General features: G+C 47.1%; 1 protein-coding gene across 1 annotated transcript in view; it reads right to left on the minus strand.

Moving 5' to 3' along the window:
- Positions 1-13,805: 13,805 nt before the first annotated feature.
- The window catches only part of LOC106590833 (polyadenylate-binding protein 1A-like), a 9,202-nt gene continuing 6,542 nt past the window's right edge, over positions 13,806-16,465 (minus strand). The window contains 2 exon segments of the mRNA XM_045714122.1: positions 13,806-14,214; positions 14,334-14,558. Coding sequence (XP_045570078.1) covers positions 14,341-14,558 — 218 coding nt within the window. The 3' untranslated portion in view covers positions 13,806-14,214; positions 14,334-14,340.

Here is a 16,465-nt window from a genome sequence, read left to right on the forward strand (position 1 = left end):
GTTCTCTTCCCAAACAGAAAGTTCACATCTTCTCGCGAGATCTCGACCAAGTCATCTTAGTAAGTCTTGGAGTTTGGTATGACAATATGTTTATTTTCATATGAAGAAAAAATAAAAAGTAATACCTCTTACATCAATCATGCAAAGTCCTATAGAAGCGAACTTTGAAATAGTCATGGTTATTTTTAAATACATACAGTGATAAAGTTGTAATTTACACAGAACGGTCATCAAGAACTCTTCTATGTTACTGTTACAAATCAAATCAAATGTATTTATATAGCCCTTCTTACATCAGCTGATATCTCAAAGTGCTGTACAGAAACCCAGCCTAAAACCCCCCAAAACAGCAAGCAATGCAGGTGTAGAAGCACGGTGGCTAGGAAAAACCCTAGAAAGTGCCGGGTGGAGAGGAACCAGGCTATGAGGGGTGGCCAGTCCTCTTCTGGCTGTGCTGGGTGGAGAGGAACCAGGCTATGAGGGGTGGCCAGTCCTCTTCTGGCTGTGCCGGGTGGAGAGGAACCAGGCTATGAGGGGTGGCCAGTCCTCTTCTGGCTGTGCCGGGTGGAGATTATAACCTACAATGGTTGAAAAAATTCACATGCTTCTCATAACTGTCAGAGTTAAAAGATGCTTTCAGGAAAACTTTCAGGCTTCAAGGTATTTGGTTGCCCATTTTACAGACATAAATCTGACAGGCCTCCTGTCTGTCGAGGGCCCAAAATATCCAGGAGTTAAAAGTGGAGAGGAGAGAGAGAGGATTCCCTGGTGTCAACTTGTGAGTCAGCAATATCTTTATAATAACTGACCTGGAATAAACAGAGTTTACTGTTGATGAGTTTTTATAGCTGAAAGTAAAAGTTCTGTATTTTATTAAGATCCCTATTCGCTAAAATATCAATACACGCTTTTATATATTTATGCTTTAGCATTCCATGCATCAAGTACTCATTATAACGGCAACACTGCAGCCATTCACTGTCCCATATATTTGCGATCCTTTGCTCTACTGTTACAATTGCTTTTTTTCTAAACAGTTCCTGATATCCTAATCTCACAGCAACCTTGAATCCTGATATCCTGAACTCAACAGTACCAGTTGTTCTGTAAACAAACAGAAAGAATATCAATCTCACGTTTTATCCATAAAAACATGAATACTCCACAAGCAGATCCATATATTTAAGCAATAAGGCCCAAGGAGGTGTGGTAACGCGGAGTGTCTGGATACAGGCCTTCAGCCGTGGTATATTGGCCATAAATCACAACCCCCCCCGAGGTGGGCGCCGATGACGTGGATGTCGATTAAGGCAGCCCCCCCTGCACCTCCCCGATTCAGAGGTGTTAGGTTAAATGTGGAAGACACATTTCAGTTGAATGCATTCAGTTGTACAATTGACTAGGTATCCCTTATTCCCGTATTGCTATTATAAACTGGTTACCAACGTAATTAGAGCAGTAAATATAAATGTTTTGTCATACCCATGGTATACGGTCTGATATACCATTGCTGTCAACCAATTAACATTCAGGGTTCGAACCACCCAGTTTATAATTAAGGGCTGTGTCCAGGCACTCCGCGATGCGTCGTGCCTAAGAACAGCCCTTAGCCGTGGTATATTGGCAATATACCACACACCCCGTGCCTTATTGCTTAATTATAAACCGTCTAGTTTGGGTCCTGGATGCTGATTGGCTGAAAGCCGTGGTATATCAGACAATATAACACGGGTATGCCTCAAAACTACTTGTATACTGTTCAATTTATGTTGGTAACCAGTTTATAACAACAATAAGGCACCTCAGGGGGGTTTGTGGTACATGACCAATATACCACGGCTAAGACCTGTATCCAGACACTCAGCGTTGCGTCGTGCCTAAGAACAGCCCTCATCCATGGTATATTGTCAATATGGAAACCAGAAAGGAAAACACTGCACACCGCTGCTCGTGCTCCCAGGTGATATTTATTTATAACAACGTTTCAGACCCTTAGGTCTTCATCAGGCGTCCACATCCCATTGGTCTCACTGCTTAAATATACGGGTGGACAAAACATTAGGAGCACTTCCCGCTCTTCCCATGACATTAGACTGACCAGGTGAATCCGGGTGAAAGCTATGATCCTCTATTGACGTCACTTGTTAAATCCACTTCCAATCAGTGTAGATGAAGGGGAGGAGACAAGTTAAAGAAGGATGTTTTAAGCCTTGAGACAATTGTGACATGGATTATGCATGTGTGCCATTTAGAGGGTGAATGGGCAAGACAAAATATTTAAGTGCCTTTGAACGGGGTATGGTAGTAGGTGCCAGGCGCACCGGTTTGTGTCAAGAACTGCAACGCTGCTGGGTTTTTCACGCTCAACAGTTTCCTGTGTGTATCAAGAATGGGCCACCACCCAAAGGACATCCAGCCAACTTGACACAACTGTGGGGAAGCATTGGCGTTAACATGGGCCAGCATCCCTGTGGAACGCTTTCGACACCTTGTAGAGTCCATGCGCCGATAGTGCTGAATCGAGCCCACTCTCCCTGCCGGTCCTGACAGTGACTCCTCAGGAACCTCCCCAGCTCCTGGTTCATCCTCTCCACCTGCCCGTTGGACTGAGGCCGATACCTGGAAGTGAGGCTGACCGTGACCCCGTGCTTCTCCATAAAGGCCGTAATGTGAATTGGGGTCCATGGTCAGAGACGATGTCCTCCGGAAGGCCATAATGCCGGAAGACCTGCTGGAAGAATGCCTCAGTGACCTGGAGAGCAGTAGGGAGACCAGAAAGAGGGATTAAACAACAGGATTTAGAACATCTATCCACAACCACCAAAATGGCGGTGAAAATGTCAGAGGAGGGGAGATCGGTGACAAAGTCAATGGATAGATGAGAGCAGGGACACTGAGGCACAGGAAGGGGAAGGAGTTTCCCTGCTGGAGCGTTCCGGGGGGGATTTGGTTTGGGCACATACGGAACAGGAGTTGAAGTAGCGAGTGACATCCTGTGCTGTGGGTCACCAGTATTTCTCAGAGATGGATTGGATAGTGCGAGAAATACCTGGATGTAAGCAGCCGATCCCTAATCCCTGTAGGAACGTAGATGCGCTCGGGAGGACGGTTAGTGGGTGCGGGGCTCCCTCTCCAGAACCTGGCGGATGTCCACATCTACGTCCCAGACCACAGGAGCTACGACTCGAGAGGATGGGATTATAGGTGCATTCTGGACCCTCTCCCAAATCGTAGAGACGTGACAGGGCATCGGCCTTGGTGTTCTTAGAACCTGGGCGATAGGTCAGCGTGAAGTCAAACCTTGTGTAGAAAAGGGTCCCACCTTGCATGGCGCAGATTCAGCCTCCTCGCTGTCCGTATGTACTCCAGGTTCCGATGGTCGGTGAGAATGACGAATGGGTTCCTTGAGCAAGACAAAAGGAGCTGATCGTGGACTACAGGAAAAGGAGGGCCGAACAGGCCCCAATTAACATCGACGGGGCTGTAGTGGAGCGGGTTGAGAGCTTCAAGTTCCTTGGCGTCCACATCACCAACAAACTATCATGGTCCAAACACACCAAGACAGTCGCGAAGAGGGCACGACCACGCCTTTTCCCCCTCAGGAAACTGAAAAGATTTGGCATGGGTCCCCAGATCCTCAAAAAGTTCTACAGCTGCACCATCGAGAGCATCCTGACCGGTTGCATCACCGCCTGGTACGGCAACTGCTCGGTATCCGACCGTAAGGCGCTACAGAGGGTAGTGCGTACGGCCCCAGTACATCACTGGGGCCAAGCTTCCTGCAATCCAGGACCTCTATACCAGGCAGGGGGGTCAGAGGAAGGCCCAAAATATTGTCAAAGACTGTTCTCTCTACTACTACCATAAGACTGCAGAACAATTAACAATTGTTTTTACACTGCTGCCACTCGCAGGTTTATTATCTATGCATAGTCACTTTAGCCCTACCTACATGTACAAATTACCGCCATTAGCCTGTACCTGATCGTGGACATTGACTCGGTACCTGTACCCTCTGTATTGTTACCTCATTATTGTGTTACTTTTTTAAACTTTAGTTTATTTAGTAAATATTTGCTTCACTATTTTCTTAACTGTAGTGTTGGTTAAAGGCTTCTAAGTAAGCATTTTACTGTAAGGTCTACACCTGTTGTATTCGGCGCATGTGACAAATACAATTTGATTTGATTTAAAATCTGTATAATACTGGCCTGTTGGAAACTACAACTCCCTACTACATCACACAGTTCAGGCTTGATCTGATTTATCTCTAGAGAAACTACAACTCCCTACTACATCACACAGTTCAGGCTGGATCTGATTTATCTCTAGAGAAACTACAACTCCCTACTACATCACACAGTTCAGGCTGGATCTGATTTATCTCTAGAGAAACTACAACTCCCTACTACATCACAGTGATTTATCTTTAGAGAAACGGTGCAATTGCACATTGAGCTCACAGAAAAAACTAAATGGAATTCAAAATAATTGAACAGATGTCGGTCAATTAGTTGTTTAAAAAGCGAAAAATAGGACCAACCGAGTGGTGCAGGGGGTCTATGGCACTGTATCGCAGTGCTAGAGGCGTCACTACAGACCCAAGTTCGATCACAAGCTGTATCAGCCAGAAGAGGACTGGCCACCCCTCATAGCCTGGTTCCTCTCTAGGTTTCTTCCTAGGGTTTTGGCCTTTCTAGGGAGTTTTTCCTAGCCACCCCTCATAGCCTGGTTCCTCTCTAGGGTTCTTCCTAGGGTTTTGGCCTTTCTAGGGAGTTTTTCCTAGCCACCCCTCATAGCCTGGTTCCTCTCTAGGTTTCTTCCTAGGTTCTGGCCTTTCTAGGGAGTTTTTCCTAGCCACCCCTCATAGCCTGGTTCCTCTCTAGGTTTCTTCCTAGGTTCTGGCCTTTCTAGAGAGTTTTTCCTAGCCACCCCTCATAGCCTGGTTCCTCTCTAGGTTTCTTCCTAGGTTCTGGCCTTTCTAGGGAGTTTTTCCTAGCCACCCCTCATAGCCTGGTTCCTCTCTAGGTTTCTTCCTAGGTTCTGGCCTTTCTAGGGAGTTTTTCCTAGCCACCCCTCATAGCCTGGTTCCTCTCTAGGTTTCTTCCTAGGTTCTGGCCTTTCTAGGGAGTTTTTCCTAGCCACCGTGCTTCTACACCTGCATTGCTTGCTGTTGGGGGTTTTAGGCTGGGTTTCTGTACAGCACTTTGAGACATCAGCTGATGTAAGAAGGGCCATATAAATACATTTGATTTGATTTGATATCACGACCGGCCGTGATGGGGAGTCCCACAGGGCGGCGCGTAATTGGCCCAGAGTCGTCCAGGTAAGAGGAGGGTTTGGCCAGTGGAGGCTTTACTTGGCTCATCGCTCTCTAGCGACTCCTTGTGGCAGGCCGGGGGCCTGGAGCTTGACCTCGGTGTTTCCTCCGACACATAACTTCCGGGTTAAAGTGGGCGGGTGTTAAGAAGCGGGTGACTCGACCTTTGCCTCTCGAGCCCGTTGGCGAGAAAAAGGGGATTAAAAAAAAAAAGTTTTACTGTCAAGTATGTCTAGGATTACAACACACTCGTTATTGTCAAGTATGTCTAGGATTACAACACAGTTGTTATTGTCAAGTATGTTTAGGATTACAACACACTCGTTATTGTCAAGTATGTCTAAGATTACAACACACTTGTTATTGTCAAGTATGTCTAGGATTACAATACACTCGTTATTGTCAAGTATGTCTAGGATTACAACACAGTTATTGTCAAGTATGTCTAGGATTACAACACACTCGTTATTGTCAAGTATGTCTAAGATTACAACACACTTGTTATTGTCAAGTATGTCTAGGATTACAATACACTCGTTATTGTCAAGTATGTCTAGGATTACAACACAGTTATTGTCAAGTATGTCTAGGATTACAACACACTCGTTATTGTCAAGTATGTCTAGGATTACAACACACTTGTTATTGTCAAGTATGTCTAGGATTACAATACACTCGTTATTGTCAAGTATGTCTAGGATTACAACACAGTTGTTATTGTCAAGTATGTCTAGGATTACAACACACTTGTTATTGTCAAGTATGTCTAGGATTACAACACAGTTGTCATGGACATTGCCTTAGTTTTCCGTATCTAAAGTCATAAACAATCTATTATCCAACTATGGATAGTGTTGTCAACAGTTAAACAACAATCCTTTATCAGTTCTGCCCGTCACTCAACTGTTCCTTAGCAACTAGCTGATGAAAACAGAGAGGGAGATATGAGACAAAGAGATGGCAACTAGCTGATGAAAACAGAGAGGGAGATATGAGACAAAGAGATGGAAATAGAGGCGGACTTTGGGTGCTTTATTGTTTATCTACTGTATTTGTGTAATTCAGACGTGCTGTCGGACAGGGACCGGGAAATGAGACGACCTGCAGACGGCGCGGCGAGTCCTGTGTTATTCTGACGTTGGTAGTGTGTTTTCAGAGGTCCCTGGTTAGAATCCTAATCCCTACGTGAGATCTTGTTCTCGTCCAGGATACATCTGAAGGTGTTTACCGGCTTCTGATGATGTTGTGGGCTTCATTTTTTGACGAGAGGATATTTTCATCTTATCTTACAGTTTGACAATGTGACTACGCAGCATCACAGCATCACAGGGTCACAGCGTCACAGCATCACAGCATCACAGCATCACAGCCTCACAGCATCACAGCCTCACAGCCTCACAGCCTCACAGCATTACAGCATCACAGCATCACAGCATCACAGGGTCACAGCGTCACAGGGTCACAGCCTCACAGCATCACAGCATCACAGCATCACAGCATCACAGCCTCACAGCATCACAGCCTCACAGCATCACAGCATCACAGGGTCACAGCATCACAGGGTCACAGCATCACAGGGTCACAGCGTCACAGCGTCACAGCATCACAGCATCACAGCATTACAGCATCACAGCATCACAGCATCACAGGGTCACAGCATCACAGGGTCACAGCATCACAGCCTCACAGCCTCACAGCATCACAGCCTCACAGCATCACAGGGTCACAGCATCACAGCATCACAGGGTCACAGCATCACAGCATCACAGCATCACAGCCTCACAGCCTCACAGCATCACAGGGTCACAGCATCACAGCATCACAGCATCACAGGGTCACAGGGTCACAGCCTCACAGCATCACAGCATCACAGCGTCACAGCGTCACAGCGTCACAGCATCACAGCATCACAGCATCACAGCCTCACAGGGTCACAGCATCACAGCCTCACAGCATCACAGCCTCACAGCATCACAGCATTACAGCATCACAGCCTCACAGCCTCACAGCATCACAGCCTCACAGCATCACAGCATCACAGCCTCACAGCATTACAGCATCACAGCCTCACAGCATTACAGCATCACAGCATCACAGGGTCACAGCCTCACAGCATTACAGCATCACAGCATCACAGCATCACAGGGTCACAGCATCACAGCATCACAGCATTACAGCATCACAGCCTCACAGACTCACAGCATCACAGCCTCACAGCATCACAGCATCACAGCCTCACAGCGTCACAGCCTCACAGGGTCACAGCATCACAGCATTACAGCATCACAGCCTCACAGACTCACAGCATCACAGCCTCACAGCATCACAGGGTCACAGCATCACAGCCTCACAGCATCACAGCATGTATCAATGGTACATTAGGTAGTAGTCTCAGTAGGAGCATAGGCCTACCTACATGTAAAACGGCTCTCGTTCTCTTCCCAAACAGAAAGTTCACATCTTCTCGCGAGATCTCGACCAAGTCATCTTAGTAAGTCTTGGAGTTTGGTATGACAATATGTTTATTTTCATATGAAGAAAAAATAAAAAGTAATACCTCTTACATCAATCATGCAAAGTCCTATAGAAGCGAACTTTGAAATAGTCATGGTTATTTTTAAATACATACAGTGATAAAGTTGTAATTTACACAGAACGGTCATCAAGAACTCTTCTATGTTACTGTTACAAATCAAATCAAATGTATTTATATAGCCCTTCTTACATCAGCTGATATCTCAAAGTGCTGTACAGAAACCCAGCCTAAAACCCCCCAAAACAGCAAGCAATGCAGGTGTAGAAGCACGGTGGCTAGGAAAAACTCCCTAGAAAGTGCCGGGTGGAGAGGAACCAGGCTATGAGGGGTGGCCAGTCCTCTTCTGGCTGTGCCGGGTGGAGAGGAACCAGGCTATGAGGGGTGGCCAGTCCTCTTCTGGCTGTGCCGGGTGGAGAGGAACCAGGCTATGAGGGGTGGCCAGTCCTCTTCTGGCTGTGCCGGGTGGAGATTATAACCTACCATGGTTGAAAAAAATTCACATGCTTCTCATAACTGTCAGAGTTAAAAGATGCTTTCAGGAAAACTTTCAGGCTTCAAGGTATTTGGTTGCCCATTTTACAGACATAAATCTGACAGGCCTCCTGTCTGTCGAGGGCCCAAAATATCCAGGAGTTAAAAGTGGAGAGGAGAGAGAGAGGATTCCCTGGTGTCAACTTGTGAGTCAGCAATATCTTTATAATAACTGACCTGGAATAAACAGAGTTTACTGTTGATGAGTTTTTATAGCTGAAAGTAAAAGTTCTGTATTTTATTAAGATCCCTATTCGCTAAAATATCAATACACGCTTTTATATATTTATGCTTTAGCATTCCATGCATCAAGTACTCATTATAACGGCAACACTGCAGCCATTCACTGTCCCATATATTTGCGATCCTTTGCTCTACTGTTACAATTGCTTTTTTTCTAAACAGTTCCTGATATCCTAATCTCACAGCAACCTTGAATCCTGATATCCTGAACTCAACAGTACCAGTTGTTCTGTAAACAAACAGAAAGAATATCAATCTCACGTTTTATCCATAAAAACTTGAATACTCCACAAGCAGATCCATATATTTAAGCAATAAGGCCCAAGGAGGTGTGGTAACGCGGAGTGTCTGGATACAGGCCTTCAGCCGTGGTATATTGGCCATAAATCACAACCCCCCCGAGGTGGGCGCCGATGACGTGGATGTCGATTAAGGCAGCCCCCCCCCTGCACCTCCCCGATTCAGAGGTGTTAGGTTAAATGTGGAAGACACATTTCAGTTGAATGCATTCAGTTGTACAATTGACTAGGTATCCCTTATTCCCGTATTGCTATTATAAACTGGTTACCAACGTAATTAGAGCAGTAAATATAAATGTTTTGTCATACCCATGGTATACGGTCTGATATACCATTGCTGTCAACCAATTAACATTCAGGGTTCGATACATACATATACATATTGATGTAGCATAGGCCTACTGAGATGTGATCAGTCCTCATATTGATGTAGCATAGGCCTACTGAGATGTGATCAGTCCTCATATTGATGTAACATAGGCCTACTGAGATGTGATCAGTCCTCATATTGATGTAACATAGGCCTACTGAGATGTGATCAGTCCTCATATTGATGTAACATAGGCCTACTGAGATGTGATCAGTCCTCATATTGATGTAACATAGGCCTACTGAGATGTGATCAGTCATATTGATGTAGCATAGGCCTACTGAGATGTGATCAGTCCTCATATTGATGTAGCATAGGCCTACTGAGATGTGATCAGTCATATTGATGTAGCATAGGCCTACTGAGATGCGCTGTCTGTCCCCAACCTGAGGATTGATGGTTGATCGTGAAGATAGCAGAGGCCATAGAGAAGCCAGATTCAGACATCACATATAATTTCATAAAGTCCCGTTTCACATCATGCTGTTGATATAAATAATTTATAAAACATTTATAGGTTTCTTGCAGTTATTTATCCCAGTGAAAAGGGACTGGGTTTAGGCAGGAAATCTCAGTTCCCATCTCTCCACTGGGATTCTCTGCCTCTAAACCTACTACTGAGTCACTGGCTTACTGGTGCTCTTCCATGCCGTCCCTAGGAGGGGTGCGTCACTTGAGTGGGTTGAGTCACTGACGTGGTCTTCCTGTCTGGGTTGGTGCCCCGCCCCCCCTGGGTTGTGGTCAAAACAGGATGGTCACCTTAAAAAACATGGTTCAACTTACTAGACTAGGATACAATGTGTATTAGCATCAACTTCAAATAGGGTTACCGGTAGCCAGTGGTATAGTGGTAAAAACAAATAGGGTTACCGGTAGCCTACCCTCACACAGCCGAGGCAGTACTACACACATGAACACCAGTAGAACAGGTAGCCTACCCTCGCACAGCCGAGGCAGTACTACACACATGAACACCAGTAGAACAGGTAGCCTACCCTCGCACAGCCGAGGCAGTACTACACACATGAACACCAGTAGAACAGGTAGCCTACCCTCGCACAGCCGAGGCAGTACTACACACATGAACACCAGTAGAACAGGTAGCCTACCCTCGCACAGCCGAGGCAGTACTACACACATGAACACCAGTAGAACAGGTAGCCTACCCTCGCACAGCCGAGGCAGTACTACACACATGAACACCAGTAGAACAGGTAGCCTACCCTCGCACAGCCGAGGCAGTACTACACACATGAACACCAGTAGAACAGGTAGCCTACCCTCGCACAGCCGAGGCAGTACTACACACATGAACACCAGTAGAACAGGTAGCCTACCCTCGCACAGCCGAGGCAGTACTACACACATGAACACCAGTAGAACAGGTAGCCTACCCTCGCACAGCCGAGGCAGTACTACACACATGAACACCAGTAGAACAGGTAGCCTACCCTCGCACAGCCGAGGCAGTACTACACACATGAACACCAGTAGAACAGGTAGCCTACCCTCGCACAGCCGAGGCAGTACTACACACATGAACACCAGTAGAACAGGTAGCCTACCCTCGCACAGCCGAGGCAGTACTACACACATGAACACCAGTAGAACAGGTAGCCTACCCTCGCACAGCCGAGGCAGTACTACACACATGAACACCAGTAGAACAGGTAGCCTACCCTCGCACAGCCGAGGCAGTACTACACACATGAACACCAGTAGAACAGGTAGCCTACCCTCGCACAGCCGAGGCAGTACTACACACATGAACACCAGTAGAACAGGTAGCCTACCCTCGCACAGCCGAGGCAGTACTACACACATGAACACCAGTAGAACAGGTAGCCTACCCTCGCACAGCCGAGGCAGTACTACACACATGAACACCAGTAGAACAGGTAGCCTACCCTCGCACAGCCGAGGCAGTACTACACACATGAACACCAGTAGAACAGGTAGCCTACCCTCGCACAGCCGAGGCAGTACTACACACATGAACACCAGTAGAACAGGTAGCCTACCCTCGCACAGCCGAGGCAGTACTACACACATGAACACCAGTAGAACAGGTAGCCTACCCTCGCACAGCCGAGGCAGTACTACACACATGAACACCAGTAGAACAGGTAGCCTACCCTCGCACAGCCGAGGCAGTACTACACACATGAACACCAGTAGAACAGGTAGCCTACCCTCGCACAGCCGAGGCAGTACTACACACATGAACATTCATGAGCCATCCATAATTCACCAGCTTGGAGTCGTCGCAGATCATAACATTAAAAAAAACACAACTTTGCTGACATTAACGACATATATATAACAGTGTTTTGTCATTATTAAGCATTTAACAGTTGAACTAAAAAAAAAAAAAAAAGCCTGTATGAATCCTGGATCTCAGAGATGTCAGGAAATGCCCTGTCAGTGTTACTATGGCTACGTAACATGTCATGATGTTTCTCCATTGAAAACAGTTCTCATGGGCACACAAACCCTCAATAACGTAGGCCAATGTCACCGCAAAATCTAATTCTGCTAAACAAGAGAGTCGACTTTTACGGCCCACTGTCATTGCATACGGCCCGCTGTCATTGCATACGGCCCGCTGTCATTGCATACGGCCCGCTGTCATTGCATACGGCCCGCTGTCATTGCATACGGCCCGCTGTCATTGCATACGGCCCGCTGTCATTACATACGGCCCACTGTCATTCAGAGGACTGGAGCGGAGGGCGACAGGTCGACCAGTCATTCAGAGGACTGGAGCGGAGGGTGACAGGTCGACCAGTCATTCAGAGGACTGGAGTGGAGGGTGACAGGTCGACCAGTCATTCAGAGGACTGGAGCGGAGGGCGACAGGTCGACCAGTCATTCAGAGGACTGGAGCGGAGGGCGACAGGTCGACCAGTCATTCAGAGGACTGGAGCGGAGGGCGACAGGTCGACCAGTCATTCAGAGGACTGGAGCGGAGGGCGACAGGTCGACCAGTCATTCAGAGGACTGGAGCGGAGGGTGACAGGTCGACCAGTCATTCAGAGGACTGGAGCGGAGGGTGACAGGTCGACCAGTCATTCAGAGGACTGGAGGGGAGGGTGACAGGTCGACCAGTCATTCAGAGGACTGGAGTGGAGGGTGACAGGTCGACCAGTCATTCAGAGGACTGGAGTGGAGGGTGACAGGTCGACCAGTCATTCAGAGGACTGGAGTGGAGGGTGACAGGTCGACCAGTCATTCAGAGGACTGGAGTGGAGGGTGACAGGTCGACCAGTCATTCAGAGGACTGGAGTGGAGGGTGACAGGTCGACCAGTCATTCAGAGGACTGGAGCGGAGGGTGACAGGTCGACCAGTCATTCAGAGGACTGGAGTGGAGGGTGACAGGTCGACCAGTCATTCAGAGGACTGGAGCGGAGGGTGACAGGTCGACCAGTCATTCAGAGGACTGGAGCGGAGGGTGACAGGTCGACCAGTCATTCAGAGGACTGGAGGGTGACAGGTCGACCAGTCATTCAGAGGACTGGAGGGTGACAGGTCGACCAGTCATTCAGAGGACTGGAGCGGAGGGTGACAGGTCGACCAGTCATTCAGAGCCCTGGAGTGGAGGGTGACAGGTCGACCAGTCATTCAGAGGACTGGAGCGGAGGGTGACAGGTCGACCAGTCATTCAGAGGACTGGAGCGGAGGGTGACAGGTCGACCAGTCATTCAGAGGCCTGGAGCGGAGGGTGACAGGTCGACCAGTCATTCAGAGGACTGGAGGGTGACAGGTCGACCAGTCATTCAGAGGACTGGAGCGGAGGGTGACAGGTCGACCAGTCATTCAGAGCCCTGGAGTGGAGGGTGACAGGTCGACCAGTCATTCAGAGGACTGGAGCGGAGGGTGACAGGTCGACCAGTCATTCAGAGGACTGGAGCGGAGGGTGACAGGTCGACCAGTCATTCAGAGCCCTGGAGTGGAGGGTGACAGGTCGACCAGTCATTCAGAGGACTGGAGGGTGACAGGTCGACCAGTCATTCAGAGGACTGGAGCGGAGGGTGACAGGTCGACCAGTCATTCAGAGGACTGGAGTGGAGGGTGACAGATGTAAGCTCACTGGCTGACCAGTCACACATCTGCCTTTAATATTGCTGGTCACCTCAGAAGAAAAAACTAATTCGTTTACAAAGAGAGATCATATTTGGGAAGTTTTAAGGCAACTGGTGATCAGCTGGAGCTGTAAAATCACACATTCACGAGTCCACTTCCATTATTTCTATAAACTACAGCGCCACCTAGTGGCAGACCACAGCTCCTGCCTCTCCATGCTAGTGCTCTGCAATACCTATCATCTCAAAAAGTACAGGTCAGTGTTTCCACTAGCGACTTACAGTGCACTAAAGTAGAAAAACAACTATTGCTCATTAGCCTTAATAAAATTCTGCCTTTTAGAATGACTATAATGTGAATGACATCTACAAAAGAGGTTAGATAAACCTCCGTGCACCAGGTCAAGGAAAAAAAGGCAGCCATTTTAAGTGTTTGATATCTTTATTAAGCAGTTTTCGATCCAAATGACTTTTCAAAGTACTCGGCTATCTCATCTCTGAACACAGGGGTTGATATTCTGAGTACTGATACTGGAAGAGGAAATAAAACAATGGAATGTTTAAATTTTTTTTTTTTTTATGGTCACATTTGTCAAACATTTTTTTCAATAATTAGATAGTTTTGCTGTTTTTTTTTTGTCCACTTTTGTACTTTTAATAACAAGGACTAGCTTAATCTTCTCTAGACCTGGCAGATTGTGTATTCATTTTTTGTAAAGAAATACTTTATTAATTTTGCGATGTTTTCAGAGTTTTCCGTTTTTCCCCCCCCCCTTACGTTTACATTTTTTCCAACATTTTCTTCGGTGAAGCAAGTTAAAGATGACCGTCTCTGAAACAAAAACACACACGTTAACATTAGTAAGCATACTTAACATTGATGTAACACTTTAAAAAAACAGCTTAAATAATACAACATTTACATTCTTAAAAAAAAAATGGAGTTGTTACCGGGTTTTTAGCTGGGGACTCCAGCAGGGTTGGTGGGCTTCTGGGCGGACTCCTTGGCCTGGTGAGCCTGCAGCACGGCAACAGCTTCATCCACCTTGGAGCGGAGAGACTCGGGAGACTCCAGCATGTGGAGCAGCTCAGAGTTATCTATCTCCAACAGCATGCCAGTGATCTTTCCAGCCAGGCTGGGGTGCATGTTCTGGATGAGGGGGAATAGACGCTCACCTGGAGAATGAGGAGGAGGAGAGGAGGGGAAAGGTCATCAGTTTGGCCAATAAATGCTCCTTCAGTGTTCATGATGGAAAAGTTGGGCTCTTGTCTCAGTAAAAAAAAAAAAAATAAGAATCACTGAAATTCATATGTTCAGACATTTGACTTAAAACATCATTGACAAAGAGCACATAAAAACGTTTGATCGTCTTTTAAAAAGCTGCAAACGGTAACTTTTTTGGGGGGCGACCAGAGCAAATTCACATAGAAATGGGTGTTATAGATCTGTCATTCTCATCGAAAGCCAGTCTAAGAAGAGGTAGATATGTTCTATGTCGTTATTTCTATACTTCCTGTTCTTACGGTTTTTTTTGTATTTTTTATTGTTGCTTATTTTACTTTCGGTTTTGTGCACAAGCTTCAAATAACTGAAAACGCAATATTTTGGGTTATTGAAAAGATATTTCACAGCGGTTTAAACGATACAATGATCCTCTACACGATGACTGCTTATTTAAAAATCACATAAATCGAAGTTTGTCAAACTATTTGAATTTTAACAACCAAGGAAATGGCAGGAGAACTCAACAGACGAATATCAGCCAAATCCACAACACTGCCTGGATAAGTAACATTGTAGAACACCATCATTCCACTATTACTACAGATATATTACGGACATTTTCCTGACATTACAATACAGAAAAAGCAACCTTTAACTGAAGGAGAACGGAGAACGGAAGGCCAGTAAAGAGAGAGAGAAGCGACCAGGAGAACGGAGAACGGAAGGCCAGTAAAGAGAGAGAGAAGCGACCAGGAGAACGGAGAACGGAAGGCCAGTAAAGAGAGAGAGAAACGACCAGGAGAACGGAAGGCCAGTAAAGAGAGAGAGAAGCGACCAGGAGACGGAGAACGGAAGGCCAGTAAAGAGAGAGAGAAGCGACCAGGAGACGGAGAACGGAAGGCCAGTAAAGAGAGAGAGAAACGACCAGGAGAACGGAAGGCCAGTAAAGAGAGAGAAACGACCAGGAGAACGGAAGGCCAGTAAAGAGAGAGAGAAGCGACCAGGAGAACGGAAGGCCAGTAAAGAGAGAGAGAAACGACCAGGAGAACGGAGAACGGAAGGCCAGTAAAGAGAGAGAAAGCGACCAGGAGAACGGAGAACGGAAGGCCAGTAAAGAGAGAGAAACGACCAGGAGAGGAGAACGGAAGGCCAGTAAAGAGAGAGAGAAGCGACCAGGAGAACGGAAGGCCAGTAAAGAGAGAGAGAAGCGACCAGGAGAACGGAAGGCCAGTAAAGAGAGAGAAAGCGACCAGGAGAACGGAAGGCCAGTAAAGAGAGAGAAACGACCAGGAGAACGGAAGGCCAGTAAAGAGAGAGAGAAGCGACCAGGAGAACGGAAGGCCAGTAAAGAGAGAGAGAAACGACCAGGAGAACGGAAGGCCAGTAAAGAGAGAGAGAAGCGACCAGGAGAACGGAGAACGGAAGGCCAGTAAAGAGAGAGAGAAGCGACCAGGAGACGGAGAACGGAAGGCCAGTAAAGAGAGAGAGAAGCGACCAGGAGAAGGAGACGGAAGGCCAGTAAAGAGAGAGAGAAGCGACCAGGAGAACGGAAGGCCAGTAAAGAGAGAGAGAAGCGACCAGGAGAACGGAAGGCCAGTAAAGAGAGAGAGAAGCGACCAGGAGAACGGAAGGCCAGTAAAGAGAGAGAGAAACGACCAGGAGAACGGAGAACGGAAGGCCAGTAAAGAGAGAGAGAAGCGACCAGGAGACGGAGAACGGAAGGCCAGTAAAGAGAGAGAGAAGCGACCAGGAGAACGGAAGGCCAGTAAAGAGAGAGAGAAACGACCAGGAGAACGGAAGGCCAGTAAAGAGAGAGAGAAGCGACCAGGAGAACGGAAGGCCAGTAAAGAGAGAGAGA

Source organism: Salmo salar, unplaced genomic scaffold (genome assembly GCF_905237065.1).
Source record: "Salmo salar unplaced genomic scaffold, Ssal_v3.1, whole genome shotgun sequence".
NCBI classification, from domain to species: Eukaryota; Metazoa; Chordata; class Actinopteri; order Salmoniformes; family Salmonidae; genus Salmo; species Salmo salar.